Here is a 24,002-nt window from a genome sequence, read left to right as displayed (position 1 = left end):
TAGAGCTCTCTGTTTTAATCACTGTCCTCGGTGAGCATTTTAATTAAATACCAATAAATCCAACACCTTTGCAATATCAAGAGGATTTTGCTTTCTGTTCCGTGTAATAATTCTTATTGTATCACTATAAATAGCACACTGTTGCAAGTGGATAATTGAAGTGTTAACTAGTTGTCTCTTTTCTTCCCTCTCTCTCTGTGCACATCTGTGGTCAGTGCAACTCGGATCAATTTATTTAGCATTCTTCACACACACAAACAGGCACACAGAATGCATCCTTCATGCATTTGAGCCTCTTTTATACGTCTTATTTTTGCCTTTCAGGGCCGCAGGACAGCATTGGATTTCTCCACAGCTTCTATGCTCTCACATTGATTTCTGATCACGCTTGAATTATTTTGGCATGAGGCCGATTACACAAGTACTGCATCTCACACTCTTTGACCATGTCTCTTCCTCTCACCCCCCCCCCCCCCCACCTCTGTCTCTCTCTCTCACACACTTGACTCACATTCTGTTGTTCATCTTGGCCTATTTTGCAGACATGCATTTGTATGTGTTTGGTTTTTGCATCTATTTTTGACTTGTTTTTCTTTCTCATACTTTGGCACAAGCATGCACAGTATGTGTGTGATTGTGTGCGGGGGAGACCACACCATGCATTACAGACATAATGAATAATGCATGGTGTGGTTTCCTGGTCAGCGAGACAGACAGACGGTGGGGACGGTGAACAGCCCCCCGGGTGCTTTTTTTTTTCCCACCACATACTGTAGTTAAACAAACCACGAGTGCAGGAGGCAGCTCGATATCCGGATTACTGCTACTGTCAGAAATATTTAATATTTTTTACCATCATAGTATAGTTATTTCTTCTGCTAATGTTACCATTAACAGTCACACACAAGGAAAAAACAAATCTTGGTGTTTGTATTGTCAAGTCATACACCTTTGCTACACAATCCATAGATAGATACATGGACAATTAGTTTAAGTTCCATATTCTGGCCACGTCTCACTGTTGAGCAGTAGCTGTGTTTCTGTGTTGGTGGTGGTTGTGTTTCGCTTGGTTTAGTAGAGCAGTAGTGGGAAGATAACTGGCAAACCATGCTAGTTTGCAATTTAGATCGAGATTGACTTTGTAATTCAAAGTTTGACCTTGACACCCACCTGGTGAGAATGATACCATTAGATAGTAGTTTCTGTTGAGTACTGACCATAAATCCTGTTTCTCACAATAGTCTTTCTACATTACTTTTAACTAATTGGTGTCACAGGTTCAAGTTCAGCTAGAGTTTTGGTTTTGTAGCAAAAAAAAAAAAAAAAAAGCAGTCCTGCTCAGGCTGTTTTACGTGCATCAGTGTCACAGTTGGGCGGCTTTGTTCCTTGAAAATCGTGAATTACAGCCTGAAGGTGAACACAGCGACCCACATAAGCACATTCACACCATTGCAGTGACGGATAGATAGATGGGCCAGAATAGAGATGGAGAGATGAGAGGAGGGGAGAAACCTGCTCACTTCTTTATCGCCCCAACTCGACCTTCTGCTTAGTGTGTGTGTGTGATGGAATTGCAACTTCGCCATCCACCCTGATAAGCATACCCTGCAAACAGTGCAAAGACACAGGCACACACAGTGCTTGGGGACCAGCTGAATCCTCTTAGCCTTTTCCTCTACATGAAGGGCACTGCAGTACTCTTCCACATCAATGAGGGCAATAGTATAATGCTCTCATGCACTTACACTGCACTGTCTCACAGTATATCACTCACTGTATTCATCTCATTTTTAATTCTCTTTCTTTCTGTCTTTTCCTTTCTTTTGCGCTCCATTTTATCCCCCCCGCATTGGTCGACGTTCTCGCTGCTTTTCTGCCACACTTTAAGGCTAAAAGTTACAGTTGGAGAGCAAGAGAGGGCAAAATGGACGCGGTACATCAGCGTGGGTGCTCATATTTCTAAACAAATATAGTTGTTAAATTATTATTGAACCTGAGGCCACAAGACCTGAGAAGTTTCAGAAGTGATTTAAGCAGCAGGAACAGGCTTCCATTGTCTCTGCTGTGCCTTTGTTTGCCGTTCCCCCGGTTATACTCTGGTCCCTCTCTCTTAAAAAGAAAATAGCTAAACTAGATATTGAATTTTGGTCTGTCTGAGAACACTGGAGGCAGACAGCCAGAATAGCCAGTGGCTGTATCAACAGACACGTCATTACATGTCTTATTATTCGGCTGTTGTTCTTCCTTCTTCTTCTTGGCTCTTATTTTTCTCCTTCTCTACCAGTCTATTGTTCTAATAACAGGCAGTTTTGTTTGCAGTTTGTTTCAATTTCTTACTTTATTCCATCAGTCAACACAGTCCAGCCTGTGAGAGTCGGAGATGACAAATAGAGGAAGAGAATCATCAAAAAGAAAATAAAGGACAAAGAATCAATATTAAATCTACAAATTGGCAGAGTTGGGAGTTACGACTGCATTATTGAAAGAGGTCAGTCTACAGGGCACACTCAGTTGCTCAATAGCTGCCTGACAGTTTAAGCAATTTTAGTCTTGTTATGGGTTTTTATCAACAACAAGAGGGACACATTAATGCCCCTGTTGGTTATTGAAAAGGCTGGTTTAAAGCAGTTTCAGAAGTAAAAATGTGGCCCAAAATTAGACTTTGACACACAGAAATGTCCAACCTGAACAGTTTTGACCATAAAAATAAAAGAGATAACAAACTAATCCAAGGAGATGGAATGGCTGGCAGATGGGGGTCTAAAAACAAGTCAGAAAATGCCTCAACTTTGACTGGTGTTTTTATTCTCCAAGTGCTGTCTTGTTAATCCTCCTTCGGTCAGCTGATTCTCCTTCATCTTTTGTTCTGCCCCATTAGTCAGCTTCGTTTTTATTGCTTATATCTTAATTTGCCATTATTGTTGTCTTGCCTCTCTGTTCTTCTCACTCGACTGGCATTTTATGCTCTTCACTAAATTAATGTTAGCATTCGCACATGCACACACACTTTGATTTTCCTTTTTATGTTTCCTGTACTTGTCTTTCATTACCCTGACTTGCACCCTCTGTGATTTTGTGTAGCACATGTTACTTTCAGTAACCTCTCTACAGCCTGCCTCTTTTGCGGCTGACCGGCAAGGAAAACACTATTACACACAGTTCCATGCACACACTCTAAACACACACACAAACACCCGAATCCCCCTGCTGCGCTGCCTTCTGAGCTGCTGGCCGCTAGGTTTTCGTTATCTACACATGAACGCTGTATGACACTGTAATAAAAATGTCCTGCGATTGACATCATAGGCAAAATTAACTGTCCGTTTATATTAATCATCAACAAATAAATTCTGTCCCTAGCTGATAATTTTCAGGCCATGTTTGTATAAAACATAATTAAAAGAAACTGACATTTAATGCTAGAATTTGAGTGTCTCTGCAGTGAATTCTCACTGTTGCAGTCTGACCTAGATAGTGCACACTACTAGAAACACCATATAGTCTGTCCTTCACCATATGTTAGTTGAATCTGTGATGAGCCCGCCTAAGGAAATGGCCCTTTGACTCTATTCTTTATTGATGCTTAGATTGATCCTATTCTTTTGAGGGCTGTGACACGGCAGCGTAACATGTCGACAGTTTTGATGGACAAATGCACATTTATCTCTCTTTGTGTCTCCACCATGCGTACATCAAATGCATAGATAGATTGGATGTAATGAAGAGGCATATTGATGTTGTTTCCATTGCTTCGCAGTCAGCATCAGCTGCCGCTCTACTTGTAGCTTCTTTCAACCTGGGATCTATATGCAGGACCTATGCAGAGGAATTATTTTCTCAGTAATCACTAACAACCGTGCAAGAGGGTTGACATACATGTTAGTGTGCGTGTGCTGCAGATACCAGCCTCTCCGTCCTGCTAATGGTTCCCTTGACAACACAGCAATTGCTACATATCAATGTTGTCTTTGCTGTGGGGTTAAAACACATAGAGCAAAGACGCACACACAATTGGGTTCGCACGTTTGCGTGTGTGCGCACGCACACACACACACACACACACACACACACACACACACACACACACACACACACGCTGAAGTTAGCTGTCATGATAAAAAGAGGCAGTCTGTCTACTCCCTGTCTGTACTCTTTTTCTATGATGGCAGATTTACATACGGTTGATGCAGACAAACACACACCCTGCTGTTCACACCATCCACCCTCACCTGTTCCTCTTCCGCGCCTCTTCTATGTGTGTGTCTCCTTGTTTCATGTCACTCCTCCGTCACTCGCTCGCTTATTGAGTTGTCAACGACTGGCCCCTGCTGCTTAGAGGGCACACCTATCTAGACCTCCCATCTCCTCTTGTCTTGTCCTTTTCTTTTTCCTCTCGCCTTTTTACCTCGACATTCACCAGACTCTCCTTTTGTCTGTGTGCATGTGTGTGTACCTGGCGTGAGCCTCAAAGATCTGAATAAATAAGCGCCAAATAAAGGCCAAAAAGAGGAGAGATTTGAAGCGGTAATCCTTTGCCAGCTTACCCCAGCATAACGTCCTCACGCCCGCACTCTTATCCCCATCTCAGCATCTCTTTCCATCTACCTCTTCTCTCATTCCATTTCTTTATATCCCTTACCAACAAGAGAGAGGCGATCTCAGCGGCTGTGTCAGCGATCGGCATCTCTTTCCCCCCACTCTCCCTCTCCCTCTTTTTCAATGTTTTCCCAGAGGAAAGTCGGGGGCATAAAGAGAAGAACAAGCCTGGCAAAATCTTTTCAGAAAACCAACGGGGATTGGGCTCCCAGCTTTGAATTCAGACAGATAAAGCTAATGGCAGAAGTGGGCGACAGGCAGGGAGCTGTGTGTATGTGTGCACAAGCGTAGCTTCAATCGAGGCCAGCTATAGAAATGTAGTTTCTTTAAACCCCTTTGCTGGCTGAATCTCCTTCTGAATGTGCAGGGGTGTATGCAGGGGAAGTTCCAAGAAAGGCTGGCCGGGGCACTGCAGTTTCTTAAAATGCTTCTGTTGCCAGCTGAATCTCTCTTAAAGTGAGAGTGTTTGCTTCCGTGTAAGTGCGCTCAGATAGCCTTGTTTCAAAGGTGATCAGTACTGCCGAGGACTGCAGTAAATTTCATATTCTTTGATGTTTCAGTGTCTGAGTTTATGGAAGTCTTTTATTTTGACTGCCTATTTGTATGTGTTAGTATAATAGACAGTAACATTTGAACACCTTACCATTCTAGCCAGGATAAAACATTTTTGTTCTCATTCAGCAGCTACACCATTGCTAAGACTCATAGGAGCTGTCAGGAGCTGTGAGGTTGTTAGCACGGTGGCCTCTGGTGTTTCTGTAGTGCTGACGTTTAGCACTATAGTCTGACACACCCACAGACAGACAAACGCTCACTTCCACATACATTTTATGTTGCTGCTCCATATTGTTTGTCTGCCACCTCACTGCAACTCGTTTGCTACTTTTGGCTGAGAACTGACACTCAAACACACATGTATATCCACACACACACACACACACACGCATTCACACACACAGTTATTATCTCCTGGAACAATACTAATAGATGCATGTACTGCTGTGAGCAAACAGTTTGTGCCTCTGCTGCCAACAGAGTGGGAGGGAGAATGCTTGCCAAGTCTCTTCTACCCTGAGCCTCGCCTCCTCTCCTCTCCTAAACTTGAGCCACCTTTCCTTGTCTCCCCTTTCTGTAGTTTCTTCTTTTCTAAGATCATTTCCCTGTCCTCCTATACTCTCTGCGTTTACTCATCCCACGAGCTGAGCCACATCCTCCTCCCCTCCTCATAGTATTAAATTCCCATTAGAGTAGTAAGTCTATAGGCCCTCTGCTTCTCATATCACCACTGCATGATACCACCTACTTGTACAATATTTTTTCTGTCTTGTGGCTCTAGTCCCTGATGTTTACACACTGAGTACATCCTCAAATATGACTCCCAACTTGGTTTGAAGTCATTTCACTGCAGCAACAACAGCTATAATAGATGGACAAACACAAGCCTGCATGCACTTACACGTCTTTGATGTGTCTGGTCGTGTTTAATTAGCTGGAGTGAGGGACCAGCGAGTGAGGGGAGAAGAGCAGTATAAATGGTTGTCTAATTATTGGTTCACCTCATTGGGCAGGTACTCTTATATCAGCCAGGCCGACGAGGTCACGCTCAGCTTGGGGCTACACAGCGCCTCTGATTCACCTCTTGTTGAGAAGTTATTGGTTCTGAAACGCTTTACACGGCCCTGAAAACAATTACTGTTCAAGGAATCTGCAGTTCTGGTAAGTCAGTGCTGCAGACTCACTGTCACTTCATGTATGGAGATGTAAGATCTGTCCTGACACTAGCGATTCAGTTTATTGTACTTGTTTTTAGAAAATAAAATCAATCCATTATTACTTCATGCTGCAGGGCTTTAAGCCCTTCCTTATTGTATGGATTTGCCAGGTTTAAGAGTTCTAACTTCTATTCAATTAATTACATCTTTATATTTATATCCTCTGCTTCCACTAACTTATCTTTTAGGTTGTCACAGTACAGCTCTGGAAGATCTCACAAACTTTTAGTTTTGTCTCATCTGACATTAATAAGCAGCCACTGGATTTAGACGTTCTTTACTGTCTATTTTCTGAGATGGTTTATGCTTTGATCAGTTTTTATGCAGAGGTGGCATAGTTATACTGGCACAGGTTCACCTGCAGTCACTCCTACACTAGCTCATTGACATGGACAACATGTAATCACACATCTGTACTTTAGGTGTTACGGAGCGCTGCATCCAGAAACACTGGACAGTGGACAGTACCTTAACAATAACTACTATATGTTTGCAAATGAACCAGATTTTTTTTTTCTTTTTACATGTACCCAGTACACCACACACACATTCTGTACACAAACAGACCACATCACAGCTCTTCTTTTCTTCTTTATGCTGAAGTCCAGCCAGGAGGGAGGAATGAGCTGAACGTTTACAAACAGTCTTACAGTTTCACTGTCACCTTAGATCTGCCAGCAAACCCACATCCTTTTCTATTAAGTAAGGACTGTATTTTAAACAAGCACTTTGGGTGACATCATTTATTTGGGATCCATTAAAACTTGTGGCTGGGATCAGCGCCTGCACCCTCATAAAATACAACTCTTGAGCTTATTTCCATTCACTCTCTATTTTGAGTATAGTGGAGTAGCATCTACACTTTATTCCACTTACATTCAGTAATTAAACAGTTGCCCCTTGCAAAATAATAAAAAGAGAAGTGGGGACTAAAAGATTTCGCTACCTACAATGCAGTGAAGCTGAACAGAGGTTTGCTATTGATTTGTTTGATCTTTAAAGATCACTGCTGACCCAACTGCACACACACATTTAAACACACACAGCAGTTTGCTGCAGCGGCTGAATAATTCTGCCACCACAGGAAAACTGTTTCAACCCGTGGATGCTCTACGCAGCTCGTCAGAGCTTTCATCTTGACGTTGCTTTCATGTGCCATTCTGTGCTCAGCAGTGCACGTTTTCTCAGCAAATCTTTGACATTAGCACACTGCTTGTCATCTTGAAGTCCACATCAGTGTAAATTCATGATCCTACAGTTACTACAGAACGAATACTGAGCTCTTCTTTATGTGTCAGATAGGTGCTTCTTTTCTATTGCAGTCACCTTGTCAATTCTTCTTTCTTTCTCATCTCTATTGTTCTTTGTTCCTCATCCTCGCCCTTTATCTCTCTCTTCACTCTGCTTTTCTTGCCCACTTCTCACTCACTGTGTCCTTTTCCCATCGAGCACTGCTGTCCTCTGACATAGTAAATCAGGTTGTCATAGATAGTGTTTCGCCCTCGCTACCCACCTCAGTTAATTCTTTTATCCTTGTCTGTTTTTCTCACTGACTCCTTTCTTTCATGTCTTGAGCAATGCAGGAGGCCATTTTATAACCCCACTTCCATCCTTCCACAATCACTAAAATGTCCATGCCCAGATACAGTCATTGTCATCCTTGAAAAGATGAAATCCCAAAACACTCTCCGTAAACCCCAAACTCGCCATGCTTATTTCATGGAACATCAGTCTCCTGGTTTGCAAGAAAGGCTTCCTTTTCCCTCATCTCTTTCTTCAGACCGTACATGCAGCATAAAAGCAAAGATTTTCTTATCAGCACACAGTCAATCGGCTTTTTCTAATCTGTCATAGAACATGCAGGACTGCCATGGAAACTACAAAAATGGTCTGGAAAATCAGATCGACACCCTTTTTAGTAGTGGAATCTGTACACGAGAACATTAATGTAAGTGTCTGACTATTAGGAGGTGAAGGAAGTTTCACACTTCAGTCATTCCCAGTCACTGAACTGTATATACTACACTCTACATGTAGTGCTGTTTCTGTAGCGAGGTGATAAGAAATTCTTGAGTAGTAATGCAATTAGAAACAGTAATGTCAAAGGATTGGTAGACTGTTTTCCAGCCTCAACTCTATTAAGATATTCTGTAAAATATTAAAATGTATTTATATTTGTACATAGCAAAACCTGGCTTCAACTGCAGCAGCCTCTCGCTGTCTATACCAGAGGTAGGGAAAATGAAGGCAATACAAACCGATATTTTCTAGAAGAACATAAGTGACAGATGCCTTAGTTCACTCTGTAAAAGCTGCCTGAAAGGTTTCATTAAACAGAAGCAGAGTCGCTTGTAGTTGTTTCAGTTATAATTGTTAATTGATTCTCAGCAATTATATTGCTGAGAATCAACATGTTATCCAGCCAAGGTTGAAAAGATGGCATTTGTGAGTGAATGAGGGCCGATCCAGAGCATCCTTGTTGATGCTGCACTCGTGATCATGGGCTGTAAATTGCAACAAAAGCAGTGAAATTAGCGGTCAGTGGCTTCGTTCTTTGCTCTGTGTGTATGTGCATACCATTATGTGTTTATGTCCTTATTTGTGTTTGTGTGCACACACACACAAAAAAAAAAAAACTCAACACACCCCCTCCTCACATATGTCTCAGTCCCTCGTTTGCTGCTCTCGGTGGACATGATTTACTTCTCACACACACCTCGGCCTGAACGACTGGACAGGATCATAAAAGTAAGGCTTCATCGTCGCTGGCTGCTAAGAAAACACCGGGATGTTTTTCACCCGCCATAAGGGCAATAAAATCTGTGTCACAGGGAGTAACACACTTGAGTGGTCCTCAACATGGCAAACATAGCTCCCAATACCCACCTTCCATTCAGTCTCAGTTTTAGTAGCAGTATCTGTGTGGATTTGACCACATTACATATCCAGTAAAATCTGTTGGCATGCACCTATTCAACGTTACAGCCTCGACGGCGCTGGGCTCATTGCCAACACTATACTGTGATGGAAAATTTTTCTTTGCCTCTGTTGACCTCGGTAACAACAAATCCTACCACCAGCTGGTCACTGAATACGGCTGCTTGCATCAGTTTTCACATGGTCAACGTCAGATGCATCAGCAGACATCAACACCAGCCACCAGTCCACCAACAACATCCTCACCTTTACTTTCTTCATATTTCAAATAATATATGAATAATATGTATAATAAACCATATATAGAAATATATAATTAATTAGTAATTAATGATTCAATGAGCAAAGATAATGTGATACAGCCAAATATTAAAGGTGGGGTGAATGAGCATTCCCTATCTCTTAAAACAGCTCAATTTCTCTCCACCTTTGACTCCACACCCCATCCAGTCCCTCTATTTGACATTAGGACCAAACAACTCTCTGGCCCTGACTCATGTTGACTCACACAGCAGCACGCTTGCAGGCCTGCTTAGAATAGCCTCCTGTCTGCTCCACTAGCACACTGGCTAGTGCTCACACAAAAATCCTAGCACGTGCACCGTGTAGCAGACATTCCTAGAATAAACTAGGGATGTGGATTTTTAGGCACTTTGCATCGTCAGTCGTCAGCTACAGTATGCTGATTATCAATAATCAATTCATCAATAAAAGCTCAAGAAATACAAATGCCTGAAAACAGAATTAAAGCAAGTGGCGCAGGATATTTCTGCCACATAGACCAGGTAAATTATGTGTTTGAATCATAATAAATCTGCCATTAAAAGTCACTGCTCCTGCTGCTCTACTCCCCACTTGATATTCAGCAAATAATGAAATTAAGTTCCAACATTAAACATTATGATTATGCACAACTTGCAGGCTTTCTGAGGGGAGGAAAAAAAACCCACCTTTCCTGCTAACACAAGGGGCTGCATCCTACAAATTCATATATCAAGCATCAACAGCTAATGGGCTGAGAAGCACCTTTTTACCCTTGCTGTTCTTGTCATATATACACACACTTATGCCAAGCCCTCATCTTAGGCTCTGATCAAAGATGCTGTAGTAATCCTAACTGTATAAAAATTCAGCATTACGTTCAGCTCCATACAACATCTGCTTCAGTGAAACCAAGGTCACATATATTATTCCAGCATAAACACTTGTAGATAAGTTTTATCAGACACTGGTGACATAATGTAATGTATAGCCTCTTTGACAGAAATATAAAATGTTTCACAAGTAAACACTATTGCTGCTTTACTGACGATACTGAGTGTGGGGCTTTGGTTGACAAATGGCTGATGCAATTGATATTATAAAGCCTATTGGGCCAGGTCATTTAAATGGAATAATATTTTATTACAGCCATCTTCTGTGCCTCAGTGCATAGTAATTTGCAATGAGAAAAAAAATCTAATTAAGAGATTGCATCAAAAATAATAGGGTTTCAAAATGTCCTAACAACCATTTTAAGTTGAGAATGAGCTTCTTTCTTAAATTGGGGGAGAACAAATAGACTTTGTGTTTGCTGCAGGTTTAAAGGCTTTGACCTGTTAAATTTAGTGTCCTCTTGATCACACTGAAAACACGTTCGCACTCACATGGTTGCACTGTGGCAGTTATCGTCCCAACAGTTCCATTTGCGCTGACCTCTTGATCGTCCTATCCTCTCTGCTTTCATATTCACTGGTCTCCCTTCCTCAAGTACCCCCAGTGGTCCAGTCCATTACTGGTATCAGCACTTCTTATCTACTGCACTCGGCTATGGTAACATCACACTCTACCCCCATTCTTCCACCACCATCACCACCCACCCTTGTGTTGCGGTCCAGGCCAGTCACCAATCATGCAGGAGCTATGATGGCCAGGCTATATATCCCCCATTCCATCTGTAGCTGGCACTCTTGCATCACATTTGCACTGCTTACTCCTTTCCCAGGCGCCTTTGCTCTCTCTTCCTCTCACTCTCACTGCTTTGCTTTCCCCTCTTTTGGTAGTTCTACCTCTCCTTCTTTTTTCTCTTTTTCATTACTTCCTCTGCTCTTTTTTCTTCTCTTTGGTTTTTGCTTTTACCCTCTCCCTCCCTACGTATCTTTTCCCTGTGTCCTCATTCCTCCTTAATTCCCCGTCTTCACCTCTCTCGTCTTGTTCTCATAGCTATTTCTTTTAGTCCCCCAGAAACACTTCCATCTATCATCAGATGGCTCTGCCACATTTCTGTGTGTATCTTGTTTTTTTCCGTCGCTGTCCGTTTCTTTGCCTCTTAGATCTCCTCCCTTTTCTAACCCTAACTGTTTTCTGTTTTGACCAAATTTTTCACTTTTGCTTGCACCTCAATAACTTCTTTCTAGCAATCTGTCATGATTTCCTTCCCACTTTTCTTTCCTACATCACAACTGCTATACCACTTGATCTTTTTCTTCCCTCTCTAACTCTGGTCTCCCATCCTTTCCTTCCCCTCCCTCCCCAGGCTCTGTGAGCTGTGGGTAAATAGGTGCATCTTTCCTTGCTTCCTGTTTCAAATGGCTTCATGATTGCTAATGAAGCACTCAGACAGAAAAAAAAAAAAAAAAAAAAAAAACATGATGCGGAGGAGGAATGGATGGAAGGAAGGAGTGTTTCCCATGGAGACGGGCCCTTCACTGGCTGGCTAGCTCATAGGCTGATTGATGACCCTGTAGCCATGTTGACTGATTAGTATGACAGAGCCTTTTATAGCACAGCTTAATATGAAACCACGATGAACAACATACTTCGGTTTTGAAAAGTATGGTGTTGCATAGGCCCCATCCTGCAATACCATACTAAGGCATAGGAAGTGCAGTAAAGTTATGTCCAAACTTATAATAGGATGCCATAACACAGCTTAATGCTTAATTCAGTGCTTCATTCAGTGCTTCATTCAAGTGTTCACCATCCATCTAACCTATCTGCACTATGCATTTAGAAACAACAAACTGATATCTATGTGTTTTCGCTTGTTTGAGCATTCCTCTCTCATTCCTTTCACATTAGAGACAACTGGGAAACTGTTTTCTGGCTTTACAAAACTACGTGATCAAAACAATAATGAGTAAACAGGAGTGGGAGACAAAGCCATGATTTCTGAGGTATGAGTCAGTATAAGGACAAATGGTCAGTACAGTATGAAATAGTCATATTAAATGTGAAATTTAAACCCTGCTCTATCGCTCTCATTTTTTCCTAATTCTCCGCATTTTACCCCTCCTGCACTGTGGAACTCCTATTCTTTCTGTCTCACTCGTTTGACGTAGCCCACACAACACACAACAGAGATCACAGCTGACACAAGAGACACATACAGACTTGCATGTCCGATCTATCAAGCTTATTCTTGCACCTGCAGGAAATGCTCAATATTTGAAATGCGGGCTGAGTCATCAACAGACTTTGCAAGAAGGGGAGGATAGCGAGAGCTGTAGTTGATTTGATCATATCTGATTTTTGTGACCAGTTGTGACAGCTCATGCTACACCGCAGTAGCTTATTTTTACCCCAATTTGATGACAGTTGGTAGACGATAGTAGAATTCTCTTTTTGGGGTGATGCAGTCGTGACCACTTGGTATGGTACCACACCTATATTTCAGCCTAAGAATGATATTTATTGTGTTGCTGAGTGTAGTTACATTAAAAGGTTAAACTATCTCCTAATCTGTCTCTCTGGCCCTTCCTGTCTTTACATTCCGGATATCCACCCTCTCCAAGATCACACACAGTCCAGTCTGCTGCCTCTAAATATATTTTTCAGGAAGGAACATTTTATCATTTCTTTTTTTATATATATAGTTAAATTACTTTTTTCTGTGATATAATTTTCCTCCTCTGCACAATTCTCCCTTCCCTATATTTACTGCAAAAATAGTCTTCCCCCAACGGGATCATCATATCCACCCCAGCCTCGTAATGTAGAACAATGTTAGAGGACAATTAAATTATACATTTACAACAAATGCTGTCTTAGTCTACAACATTTGACAAGCACAGGATATCATCTAAAACAACTAAATGTAAAAATGTTCACCCTCCCTCTTCAGCTGCCCTTTTTAACTTCTGTCTCTTACTGTGTCTGTCTCACTCTCTCCCTCTTTTTGTCACTTTCTAATTTGTCAGAGCTGGACTGTCACCCTCACAAACACACATATCATTCTCTTCCTTTGACAGGCTCCACTGCAGGTTAAGCACATCACAAGCTCTCGGCTAACCGCTCCATTCTTTTTGTGATGCACTGTGTCAACCTCTCGCTCTCCTTTCTATTCAAACAACCTCACTGTTGAATTCCTCTGCCTCAGATGTTGAAATGCTACAGTGTTGGAGAGACAAACCCTCATATTGCTCTTGTGGCCCTCGCAGGTACTCTCCTTAACCAGCTCTCCATTTGCCACATTTCTTACTGGTTATGTAAACTGGTGTCGTCAGCTACGCTACTAGGCCACAGCTTTGCCTGCCCGCACAGGCCTGTGGATCTTATAATGTGCTGCTAATGTGCTGATTTTTGATTAATCTTAGTTTATTTTAAAATTGTAGTTTTTTTTTTTTTTTTTTTTTTTTTAGAGGTTAATGACAAAGAAAAATCTGAATCTGTGCTTGTAGTATCCTCTTTGTCATCTATCACCCACATGTTGCCCACACCAAACATGTGATGATGTTCTTCACTGATATGTGCTCCCAGGGTAGTTCACATCACCATTCTTTCTCTTTTATCATGTAAATAAACCAGTGTGCTTGAGACACTCTTACACTTTAAAAGGAGAGAGACGGAGAGTTACAGTACTGCACTGGTCTTCAATCCTATATATCATGGTCTCCAAACTCAAACTGGTTCACCTGCCCATTACATGTCTGCTAACCACTGTGTATGTTGTATGTTATCTTTCTTTGTTAGGCAGAAAACAGTGAGGCTATATTATGATTGAGAGGGGTGGTATTGTCGAAGATGAGAAATGCACAGTTAACAGCGAGACCCGAATGCATTTGTCACCATAAAAAGCCCCCATACTGATTGATGAAGGCACAACAGCTGGCAATGCAATGAAAAGTGAAATGAGGATCTATATTTTCTGGCAAAGTGCAAGACAGTCTTAACGCCCAAACAGTCTTTCACCTTAATTTATCACCTTTTCACTCATTAGTTACAAGACTAATAATACCAGTTTGTAATGTAGAAAATAAGCTAGGTAATACAATAAGCTTGCATCACTGAAAAGCATTATGTAATGAGCATTTCAGTTAACAGCAGGTGTGAGGATAGCACTGCTGTACTTCTCTGTAAACACACCACTGCATCTTTTAAGATCTTAGGGCATTTGTAGAACTTAAGAACTTAAATACATGCTTTTGATCAGCCACACTCTGATGAAGATCCATTCAATGATCGTGTAAAATAAAAACTGAACAAACTCATGTTACATGTAAATAATATAACAATAGGAGGTGTTGTGAGACCATCCACTCCTGCACTGTGATTCATTCTGCCTGAGTCATTCAGCACATGTAGGGTTAAAGTATAGCTGCAGCGTCTTACTGCAGTGTCTAAAGCATTTGGCTGATCGTTACAGTATACGCCAGAAGATGAGAAGGGGAAAAAAACATCTCTCTCTAAAACTTCCTTTTTTCTTCCAAAAATCCATTTTATTGCATTTATAACATTTGGCACAGTACAAATTCTTGGTGCTTTTACAAGATAAACCTGTAAAGATCAACACTGACCTTTTTTCGGTTTTTGTTAAAGAAAGTCTTCTCTGTATAAATATTTTTTCTTATCACTGCATTCTCTGTAGCATGGTGTAAAAATCACACAGAATGCCCCTTTTTAAAACAAGACTACCCTCATTTGTCAAAGTCAAGACAGCATCTTAAACAACTCATTGTTTTAAATAGAAGTTACAAGTTAGAAAATAGTTTCAATTTCTTTTTAATATATGTTTCTCTATCACCAGCCCATGGTAGTTTCAATTTGTCCATATATATATATTTATTTATAAGCATGTACAACAAGAAATCATCAGTCTTTTTAAGTTTGCACTCTGTACAAAAAAGTAGTTCCTGTCCTTTTTCCGTTGTGCATTCTATTGCATGATTTAATGAGGAAAAGATGCAGGGAGGTGTGGGACAGGGGTGGGTGGGAGCTAGGGGCCTAGGGAAAGGAGTGGGAGCCTTTTGGGGGGCCTTTTAAATCTGAGTCTCCTGTACCTTCTCCTTGGTATGAGTTTTTATGACAAAGGGCTCAGCCATTGCTGTGATGGTGCTGGGCAAGGTTCGAGGCAAAGAGTTCCCAACATTGTTGTCTGTCCATTTAGCCCCATGGCCAGTTGGTTTGTAGGTGTTGTATTTAGGCTTTAGAGTGCTGTAGTCCACTTTATGGGGGCTGTAGTCCGCTTTGTGTGGACTGTAATCAAGTTTAGGTCTCTGAGAGTGTGGACTAAAGTCAGACTTGAAGGCGCTGTAATCCGCTTTGTGTGGGCTGAAGTCAGTCTTGAAGGCGCTGTAATCGGTTGCAGTCTTATGGGGGGTGTAAGGGTCCTTGGGTTTGTAGGAAAGCTCAATTTTAGATCTCTGGGCATTGTAGTCTGTTTTGGGTTTCGGTTGAGTGCTATAGTCAGGCTTAAATTGGCTGTAGTCATGTTTAGGTCTTGGGTGAGTGCCAAAGTCGGGCTTGAATGGACTGTATTCAGCCTTAGGTTTATGTTGTGTGTTGTAGTCTGATTTTAATGGGCTGTAGTCATGTCTAGGTTTTGGTTGGGTGCTGTAATCTCGTTTGAATGGGCTGAAGTCAGATTTCTGCCTAGGATGAGTGCTGTAATCTGGTTTGAAGGGGCTGTAGTCCGTTTTAGTTTTTGGATGGGTGCCAAAGTCTGGTTTGAATGGGCTGTATTCTCCTTTAGGTTTGTGAGAGCTGTAGTCCTGTCTAAATGGGCTGTAGTCAGGCTTTGGTCTATGAAGGCTGAAATCTGGTGTAGATTTGTGAGTGCTGTAATCTGGGATGGTTTTGTGGCTACTGAAGTCCATATTTGGCTTATATGTGGTATACTCAGCCTTCGGCTTGTGAAGGGTGAAATCAGGCTGGGGTTTGTATTCGGCCTTGGGTTTGTGAAAGCTGTAGTCAGTCTTGTGGCTGATAAAGTCCAGTTTGTGTATGCTGTTATGGTCCCGGATTTCAGGCAATGTGAGTGCTGTCTCTTGAGCTGCAGATGCTGGTGGTGGAAGGTCCTCCTCATCCACCTGGATAATCTCCACAGTGCGGGCAGCTGCCACTGTGCTCCTCTGCTGGTGGCGCTTTCTCAATTTGTAGAAGGCAATGAGCATGACAGCAGCCAACAGTGTCACTGCCACAAAACAACCTATTATGATCTTGGTGGTCTTCATCACTTCATCCAGGCTAGGGCCAGACTTGCCTGGCTTGCCAGTGGCACCTTGGAGTCCTGGCACCACAGATGGCTTAGCTGCACCTGGTGGGCTATCAGTGCTTTGCAACAGCACAGTTGGTGTGGAGATGAAGACTGGCTGGAACACAGAAGGAGAAGCAGTTGTAGTTGTTGTTCCAAGGCCTACCCCTCCTCCTCCAGCGACCCCTGCCCCTGCAGCAGCAGCTGTGGCCGTGGTGGTTTTAGGTTTGGGCATCTCAGTGGTTGGCCCCAAGACCTCCACAGTCACTGTGGTGAAGTAACTCAAGTTGGATGTATTAAGCTCAGCTGCACTCACATTGAGGTAGGCTGAAGCATTGGAGTTCCCAGCTGCATTGGACACCATGCAGGTGTAAGTGCCTGTGTCTGCTGCAAGAACATTTGAGAAGTTAAGAGTACCATCATTGAGGACTGATATTCTCGGGTGACCAGAGGCATGTGTCAGGATTGTCCCATTGGGCAGTAGCCAGCGTACTGAGGACATTGGGGCCGTGCGGCATCGAAGCTCAGCCACTCGCCCCGCTGAGATGTTCAAGTCTCTTGGCGCATCAGCAATGAATGGTGCAGAACATTGGACTGCTGCGCCCTCTCCTCGATCCACCTCAACCAGCTGTCGACCTCTCATGCTGGCAGGTGAGTGACAGCGTCCACAGCATGTTGAGTTAGTAGGGATGTACTCCCTCAGCCAGCGTGCTAACCATACAGCTTCACAGCCACAGGTCCAAGGGTTATGGTGGAGATGGAGCTCCACCAGGAACCCGAGCGGAGAGAACAGATCATGTGGCACAGCGCTCAGGTTATTATGGGCGAGATTAAGCTCCACCAATGACTTTAAGTCGTCAAAAGCATTGCGCTCTATCACTGTGATTTGTGAGTTCATCACCCATAGCTTTTTCAGTGAGCGCAGGCCTTTGAAAGAGCCTGGCTTTATTTCAGGGAAGTGATTTTCAGATATCTCCAGTTCCTCCAGGCCCTTCAGGGGACTCAGGTTTGGCATATCACCTCTTATGTTGCACATGCCCAGGTTGAGGTACTTGAGGTTTTGTAGGCCCTCAAAAGCTCCTTCTGAGATGTACTCCAGTTTCCTTAACTCTCCCAGGTCCAGTCGCATTAGGGAGGGAACCCGGTTGAAGGCATAGGAAGGGATACTCTCAATGGGGTTGTTCCTCAGCCACAGTTCTCTCAGTTTAGAAAGGTACTCAAAGGCCCCACTAGGCACCACTGTCAACCGGTTGTCAAACAGCTCCAGTGTGTTGAGGCTGGTGAGTCCATTAAATGCGCCCACCTCAATCTGACGTATGGCATTTCGCCCAAGCTGGAGCACCTCAAGGTGGTGCAGGTGGCGAAAGGAGTCAGCCTGCACCGCCTCGATGGCGTTTTCCATTAGATTGAGGTGTCGCGTGTTGGCAGGAATGCCAGGGGGCACACGGGTGAGGCCACGTCGGGTGCACACCACCTTCCCCTGCTGATTACTGCAGGAACACTGCGGTGGACAGCCCTGGGGTCCTTGAGACACCGCCGCCCCTGCCAAGGCCAGGGAGGCGCTGCTCCACGCTCGCGCCATCAGGAAGACTACACAGAGCAGGGCGGCTTTCCTGGCACGATGCACAGCTACCCGCCCCAGGAGACTCATGATGTGGCACGTTCATAATTCAGCATCATCTGGGGGGGAGGATTGGGGTGTTTGGGGCAAGTGTTTGGGGGCTTTGGGGACAGGGAAAGTAGCTGGTTGGCTGGTGGTAGTGTTAAGGGCACCAGAGTAAAGAGGTTAAGGGAACTGAAGAGGATAAGGGGAGAATGTGGGTTTGGGGTGTTTGCTAAGGGGCAAGAGGACTTGACCTATCCTCAATTAAGCAATGCTTTTATTTCCATGAACTGTGCTCAGGGGCAGAAGGAGAGGAGAGGGAAGAAAGGGCTGGCTTTTCTGAAACGTGTGTATGAGAAAGACATGGTGGTAAATTAAACAACAAAAAACCGTATTACAAGACAGAAGGGAGGGTAGGGTGTTACAAATTGATGCAAAGAGGGGTTGAAACACTAGACACCTACCTCAAGTTATTATTACAGGTCCTTGAACTGAGATATATAGCTTCCCTCCTTTTTTGCAATCAGAAAGAGCTGTGGTATTCAGATCAGATGTATGTATATCCAAGAGCAGCAAAGAAAGCCTTTTTATATTTGCTGTCAAAACAGGTATCAATGCCAAAGAGCTTAACCAAGATGAGCCCTTTTGTAAATCCACACATCCAAAGAGAAAGGTTCGAAGGCCCTTAATGAGTGTTTTTTCTCCCTTTCCTTGTTGATTAGGAAAAAAAAAAGAAAAAAAAAAAGATTGTAGATAGGAATCCAGTCAGGCTCCCAAAGCAGCAGTGCTCCCTTGCTCGCTTCTTGCTGTCGGCTCTTCTTCTCTGGCTTGTCCTTGGAATCCGACAGTTGATCCCCCTGCTAGACACCTTACCCAGGTCTCCATAGCACAGGCGACCACACAAACACACATGCACAATTTTTTGTGCACCAAAAGCCAAGGCAGAAAGGACAAAAAGAGGGAGGTAGGTGGGGGTGGGAATGAAAAGGTTGAATGAAAATTCCACAGTCCTTTGCAGTGTTCTTTGCCTTTTGTTTTGCGATGGTTAGGAGGGGAGGTTGACAAGTCCAGAAAAAAAACAGACTCCCTCCTCTCTGTATTCCTCTGTTCACTTTTAAGTGGTCAATCAGTTGGTCAGTTGATCAGTCTGACAGCTCTTCTCCCTCTCTCGTTCTTTTCCCCTTGCTCCCCCTCTGTGGCGTCGTGTCCACTTGATTTTTTCTTATGATTTTTTTTTTTTTTCTTTTCTCCTCCAGGAGTGCTCGGTGGGGGTTGAAAAGCCTAGACGACACACACTGCTTTCATTAGCTTCTTCCTCCTCTTAACTAGCCACACGCTCCAGCCTCGGCAGCCGTGGTGGCGACAGCAGCAATTGCAAACGCGCACACACCATCCCTGCGAAGCACACAGCAGCAGTAGCGAGCACACACAGCAGCAGCTGCAGCCTGCCTCCCGTGCACTTCCCAATAATCCGTCAATTTCTTCAGAGGGGGAGTGGGGTGGGGGATGGAAGGGGGTGCTGGGAGGAGTGGGGGTGTTGTAGCTGGGTTGATCGAGGTGGGTTAGAGGGAGGAGGGGTGGTGCGCAGTTTCTCCTTCCTCTCTCCGGCGTGCTTCTTTTTTCTTCTTGTTTTCCAGTTTTTTTTTTTTCCTCCTCTCCTCGTGGTGATCAGCACCCTCTCGCTAATGCAGCGTCCGACTGGGGAGAGGAGCAACACAGGGAAGGCAAGCGCTGGTCGAGCGCGCGGCTTACAGGCGTGACGTTAACAGTAGCGTCGATGTGGAAAGGATCCGTTGTAGCAGCAAAAGAGAGAGTGTGCGCTGGCTTGGATCTCTCTCTCTCGCTCTCTCTCTCTCTCTCTCTCTCTCTCTCTCTCTCTCTCTCTCTCTCTCTCTCTGTTTTACACTCTCTCTCTCGCTCGCTCTCTCTCACACTCACTCTCTCACACTCTCTCCCTTCCTCCCTCCTGCTCTCTCTGCAGTGTCCTGAGGTAGTTGGGTGAGCTCAAAGCACTCAGACCTTTTTAGAGATCTACCTCTTCAAAAACCAGTTTGCTCCTGCTGTCCGCCGCTCTCCTTTTTAATACTCAAAGTCTCTTGTTTTGTGGCTTTCTGGGGCTTTGTGTGGCTTAGGGGAATAGACAGGCTGTCCACGCAAAAGGCAGAGATGGACAGTGGCATCCCCACAGCAACCAGATTTTAACCCTGTCCTCCCCAGCAATAATCCAGGCATTCCAACGATTCTGGCAAAGCTTTCCAGCATTGCTTCGGTGGCAAAGGCAGGCAGATGGGACACCGTCTCTCTCTCTCTCTCTCTCTCTCTCTCTCTCTCTCTCTCTCTCTCTCTCTCTCTCTCTCTCTCTCTCTTCCCCCTTCTCTCTTTCCCTTCTCTGCTCAGTTGGATTTTTTTTTTTCACTTTATATCCCCTCACTCCCTCACTCTTTTCGTTTCGTCCTTTAGTGGAAAATAGAAGAACATGAATGGACTGCTGACGCATCCTGCTTGGAGCAGTGCTTTGGTTTGATGCAGTGTGTTTTGTGTATTAACTCCCCCCCGACCCACATCACCCTCACCCTCCTCGCTGTCTTCCCTCCTCTGCTCACTCTTCGTCCGTCACTGTGTCACTCTACTTCATCTCTAGCTGTCTATCTCTGTGTATACAATCTCCCACAAGCTTGCATTTGCATCCGTTTTTGTCACTGCTTTATTGTGTGCGTCTCCTCTTCAGTTTTATTGTTGGGTTGTTAGGACATCAAGTGTGATTTAAGCCATCTCCATCTCGACATTACTCTTCTGTGCAATGGAACAAAAACTTTAGATTGTAAGAATTTGATTCGGTTTCTTTTATTGATACCAAATATTACATAAATACACTTTGACCCAAACTGGGACAGGAGTAGGCAGGTGAATTTTTAAATATTGAAATCATACAAGAAAGTTCAGTATATGATATAAAATCACAAGGCAGAATTTTCTGCTCTGTCTACACCTTTTGCATTGTTTCACTCTCCATCCCCCTCCATCATGTAAGCCTTTGCAGGTAGTTAGAGCACTCTAAACAGACAGGCCTTAACCCTCAATTTGAGCACAAACTGTCGCTCGAGGAAGCACACAGCCATAAAGGTCATGTTAAGGAAGGCTAACAGGAGAAAACAAGACATGCTTTACCTTCCTGCTGCGGGAAAGGAAGCAAAATGAACGCACCCTACTGTCCCATCGTCCCTCTCTCTCCTATGATTTGTACGAGCCTCATGTCCACTAAACTAGGAAGCAGTGTGGGTAATTGATGGTTGGTAAGGCTAGCTGTGACAGTACTGCTAGGTGTGTGTGTGTTTGTGTCGGAGCTAGTGAGTAAGCGTGTGAAAGAGAGAGAAAGAGAGAGAGAGGAGAGAAAACATGCGAGCTAGAAAAGGTCACAGCACAGTATGTTATTCCCACCGGCACAGGAGTATAGAGCCAACTCCTATATTATACACACACATCTACACACACAGACTTTCTCCTTGACTTCACTGCAGTTGAATATGAATGGGCTTCAATGAAGCACATATAACAGTGAGGTGGCAGCCACAGGAGTATAGGGGGGATTTTCCTGTGTTAGGGAAGAGAGGCTATTTCCTTTTCTTTCCACATGGGATTCCCTAGCACCGTGGCCATGTGGAAGGTGATATAAGGAGTGCTGCACTACTGCATCCAAGTGAAAACATAAAAATGCAGGTATATATTGAATCAGGCATACAAAAGCAGGCTATAAGGATGCAGGATGTTTGGCAAATGGGCTGCTCAAAACAACACCAACATTTCATTGATCTGTTGTCGGTTAAGCCAACTGCAAATGAAGGCTTCTGGTTCTCTGTGTGCTTATTGATGACAAAAATCAGATGTAGTACAGAGTGCATACTGGCACTGCTCGCTTTGTTTGTGTGTCAGATGGTGCCCGGGCACTGTCCTGTAGGTGTGGTGTGCCACCATTTGATAAGCAAGTGACCCAGAATGAGTTCAGGTTGTGTTTTACCCACCCAGCACAGAACATCCCAGACTACTATCTAACCAAGATCAACCACTGACCCAAAACATGCCCAACACTGCAAGGGTAGCTCTCTCCTCCTGGCCCTGTTCCTGTCTATTTCTCTTTCCTGTCTTTTCTGTTCTCACTCTATTTTTGTCTGTCAGTGGACACTCTGCTCTCTCACTACCGATGGAACCTGGGTCATGGCCTGCCAAACTCTGTGATGCTCCACTGACCAAAAGTGGTCAACCCCATGCGTTATAGTTTGATCCTAGCCTGGAATGACCAACATGGCTGGATGGTCAGCCAAACTCTGATCACAGCAAGGTTTTCTCAAGGTCCAGCGTGTGTGTGTGTGTGTGTGTGTGTGTGTGTGTGTGTGTGTGTGTGTGTGTGTGTGTGCGCCTCCCACCTCACATGGCTTTCCTGACAAAGGCAAAGAGGTGAATCTAAAAACCCTTGCTTTACCAGGTGGAATCTGATTTGGTGTTTCAGACCATTGATGAGTTTGTAAGCCTGACTACGCTTTTTAATTTGGAGTGTCTTTTAAAGTTTAGGTTATATCAGTATATCCATGGTGCATAGTAGCCAACACGCAGGTCAAACAGTGGTCCCATATGTTCACAGTATAACATGCAGTGTCTTGACAAGAAAAGTGTTGTCAGGCCTTAACTCCAGGACTTACTGAGCGATGACTGCTTGACGAGCTGTCAGATATGTGGGACCTTCACTCTGTCATGCCAGCCCCTTGCCCCTTCTGTGCGATCCCTGCCCTCCCTGGTTCTCCCAAGGCTCTGTGGAGCCACCCCCTACACCAGACCAGGAGGTCACCGGGTGTAGTTCGGGGGTACCGCACGACCTACTTTGGTGCGGCTTGTCCACCAGCCAGCCAGCATGTTCGAGGGGTATATGCAAACAGTACAGAACCCATCCCCTGGGGTGAGTGCTTGAAAATCTGGGCTGCGGCCAGTCACATGTAGGTCAGCAGCCTGTGTCTGCATGTGTGTACGTGTCAGTAGTTCCATTTGGATGAATGGCCTGCAGTATGGTATAGCAGCAATGACAATCGGATTAGTTGAATGTACAGTTGAATGATAGATCTAATGATAATGTCATTGCCTCTGCCATTGCCAGGATCAAGGATTTGCGGTACAGGCCCTTGGGCAATCCACATATGGTTTTCTGTGTGTGTACAAGCGAGACAGAGAGCGATATTTTCTCAAGGAGACACGAGGCACACTATTTTTGGGGTTGTCTTGTGTTTTGAGAGCAATTACAAATTTTATGCATTTAAGTGCGTGCGTGCGTGCGTGCGTGCGTGCGTGCGTGCGTGCGTGCGTGCGTGCGTGCGTGTGAGCGAGCATGTCCTCTAAATATCCAGTAATGCCCCAGTGGTTGATTGCATACCAGTGCCCAACCTGGCACAATGTTATCATAAACCAATTTTTCCAGGTCACCATACTTAAACGTGTATACACACCAACACACCACACAGCAACACACACGGACACCCCAAACTCGTATGATGCTGACCTTGAGGTAAGGGACCTGCTATTAGACACTTCCTTTCCCATTTTCATTTCAATCTCCAGGAATTAATTCTGCAGCAGATTATGTGTAACCACACACCCCCCC

The 24,002-nt window shown here is 44.0% G+C and overlaps 2 protein-coding genes across 2 annotated transcripts in view; one reads left to right on the top strand and one right to left on the bottom strand.

Annotated features, from left to right (window-relative positions):
• snd1 (staphylococcal nuclease and tudor domain containing 1) overlaps positions 1-24,002 on the top strand; it is a 168,477-nt gene that overhangs the window by 58,586 nt on the left and 85,889 nt on the right. The gene's annotated exons all lie outside the window — the stretch shown is intronic.
• lrrc4.1 (leucine rich repeat containing 4.1) lies at positions 14,961-20,167 on the bottom strand. The gene has a single exon (XM_087172591.1). It carries the CDS (start codon positions 18,404-18,406, stop codon positions 15,542-15,544), a length of 2,865 nt encoding a protein of 954 aa, XP_087028717.1. The 5' UTR covers positions 18,407-20,167; the 3' UTR covers positions 14,961-15,541.

Source organism: Seriola lalandi, unplaced genomic scaffold, assembly GCF_002814215.2.
Source record: "Seriola lalandi dorsalis isolate HSWRI2012SDOR001 ecotype SW California unplaced genomic scaffold, Sedor1 jcf7180002053435, whole genome shotgun sequence".
NCBI lineage: Eukaryota > Metazoa > Chordata > Actinopteri > Carangiformes > Carangidae > Seriola > Seriola lalandi.
Note: the sequence above shows the minus strand (reverse complement) of the source record. Positions and strands in the feature narration are given on the sequence as shown.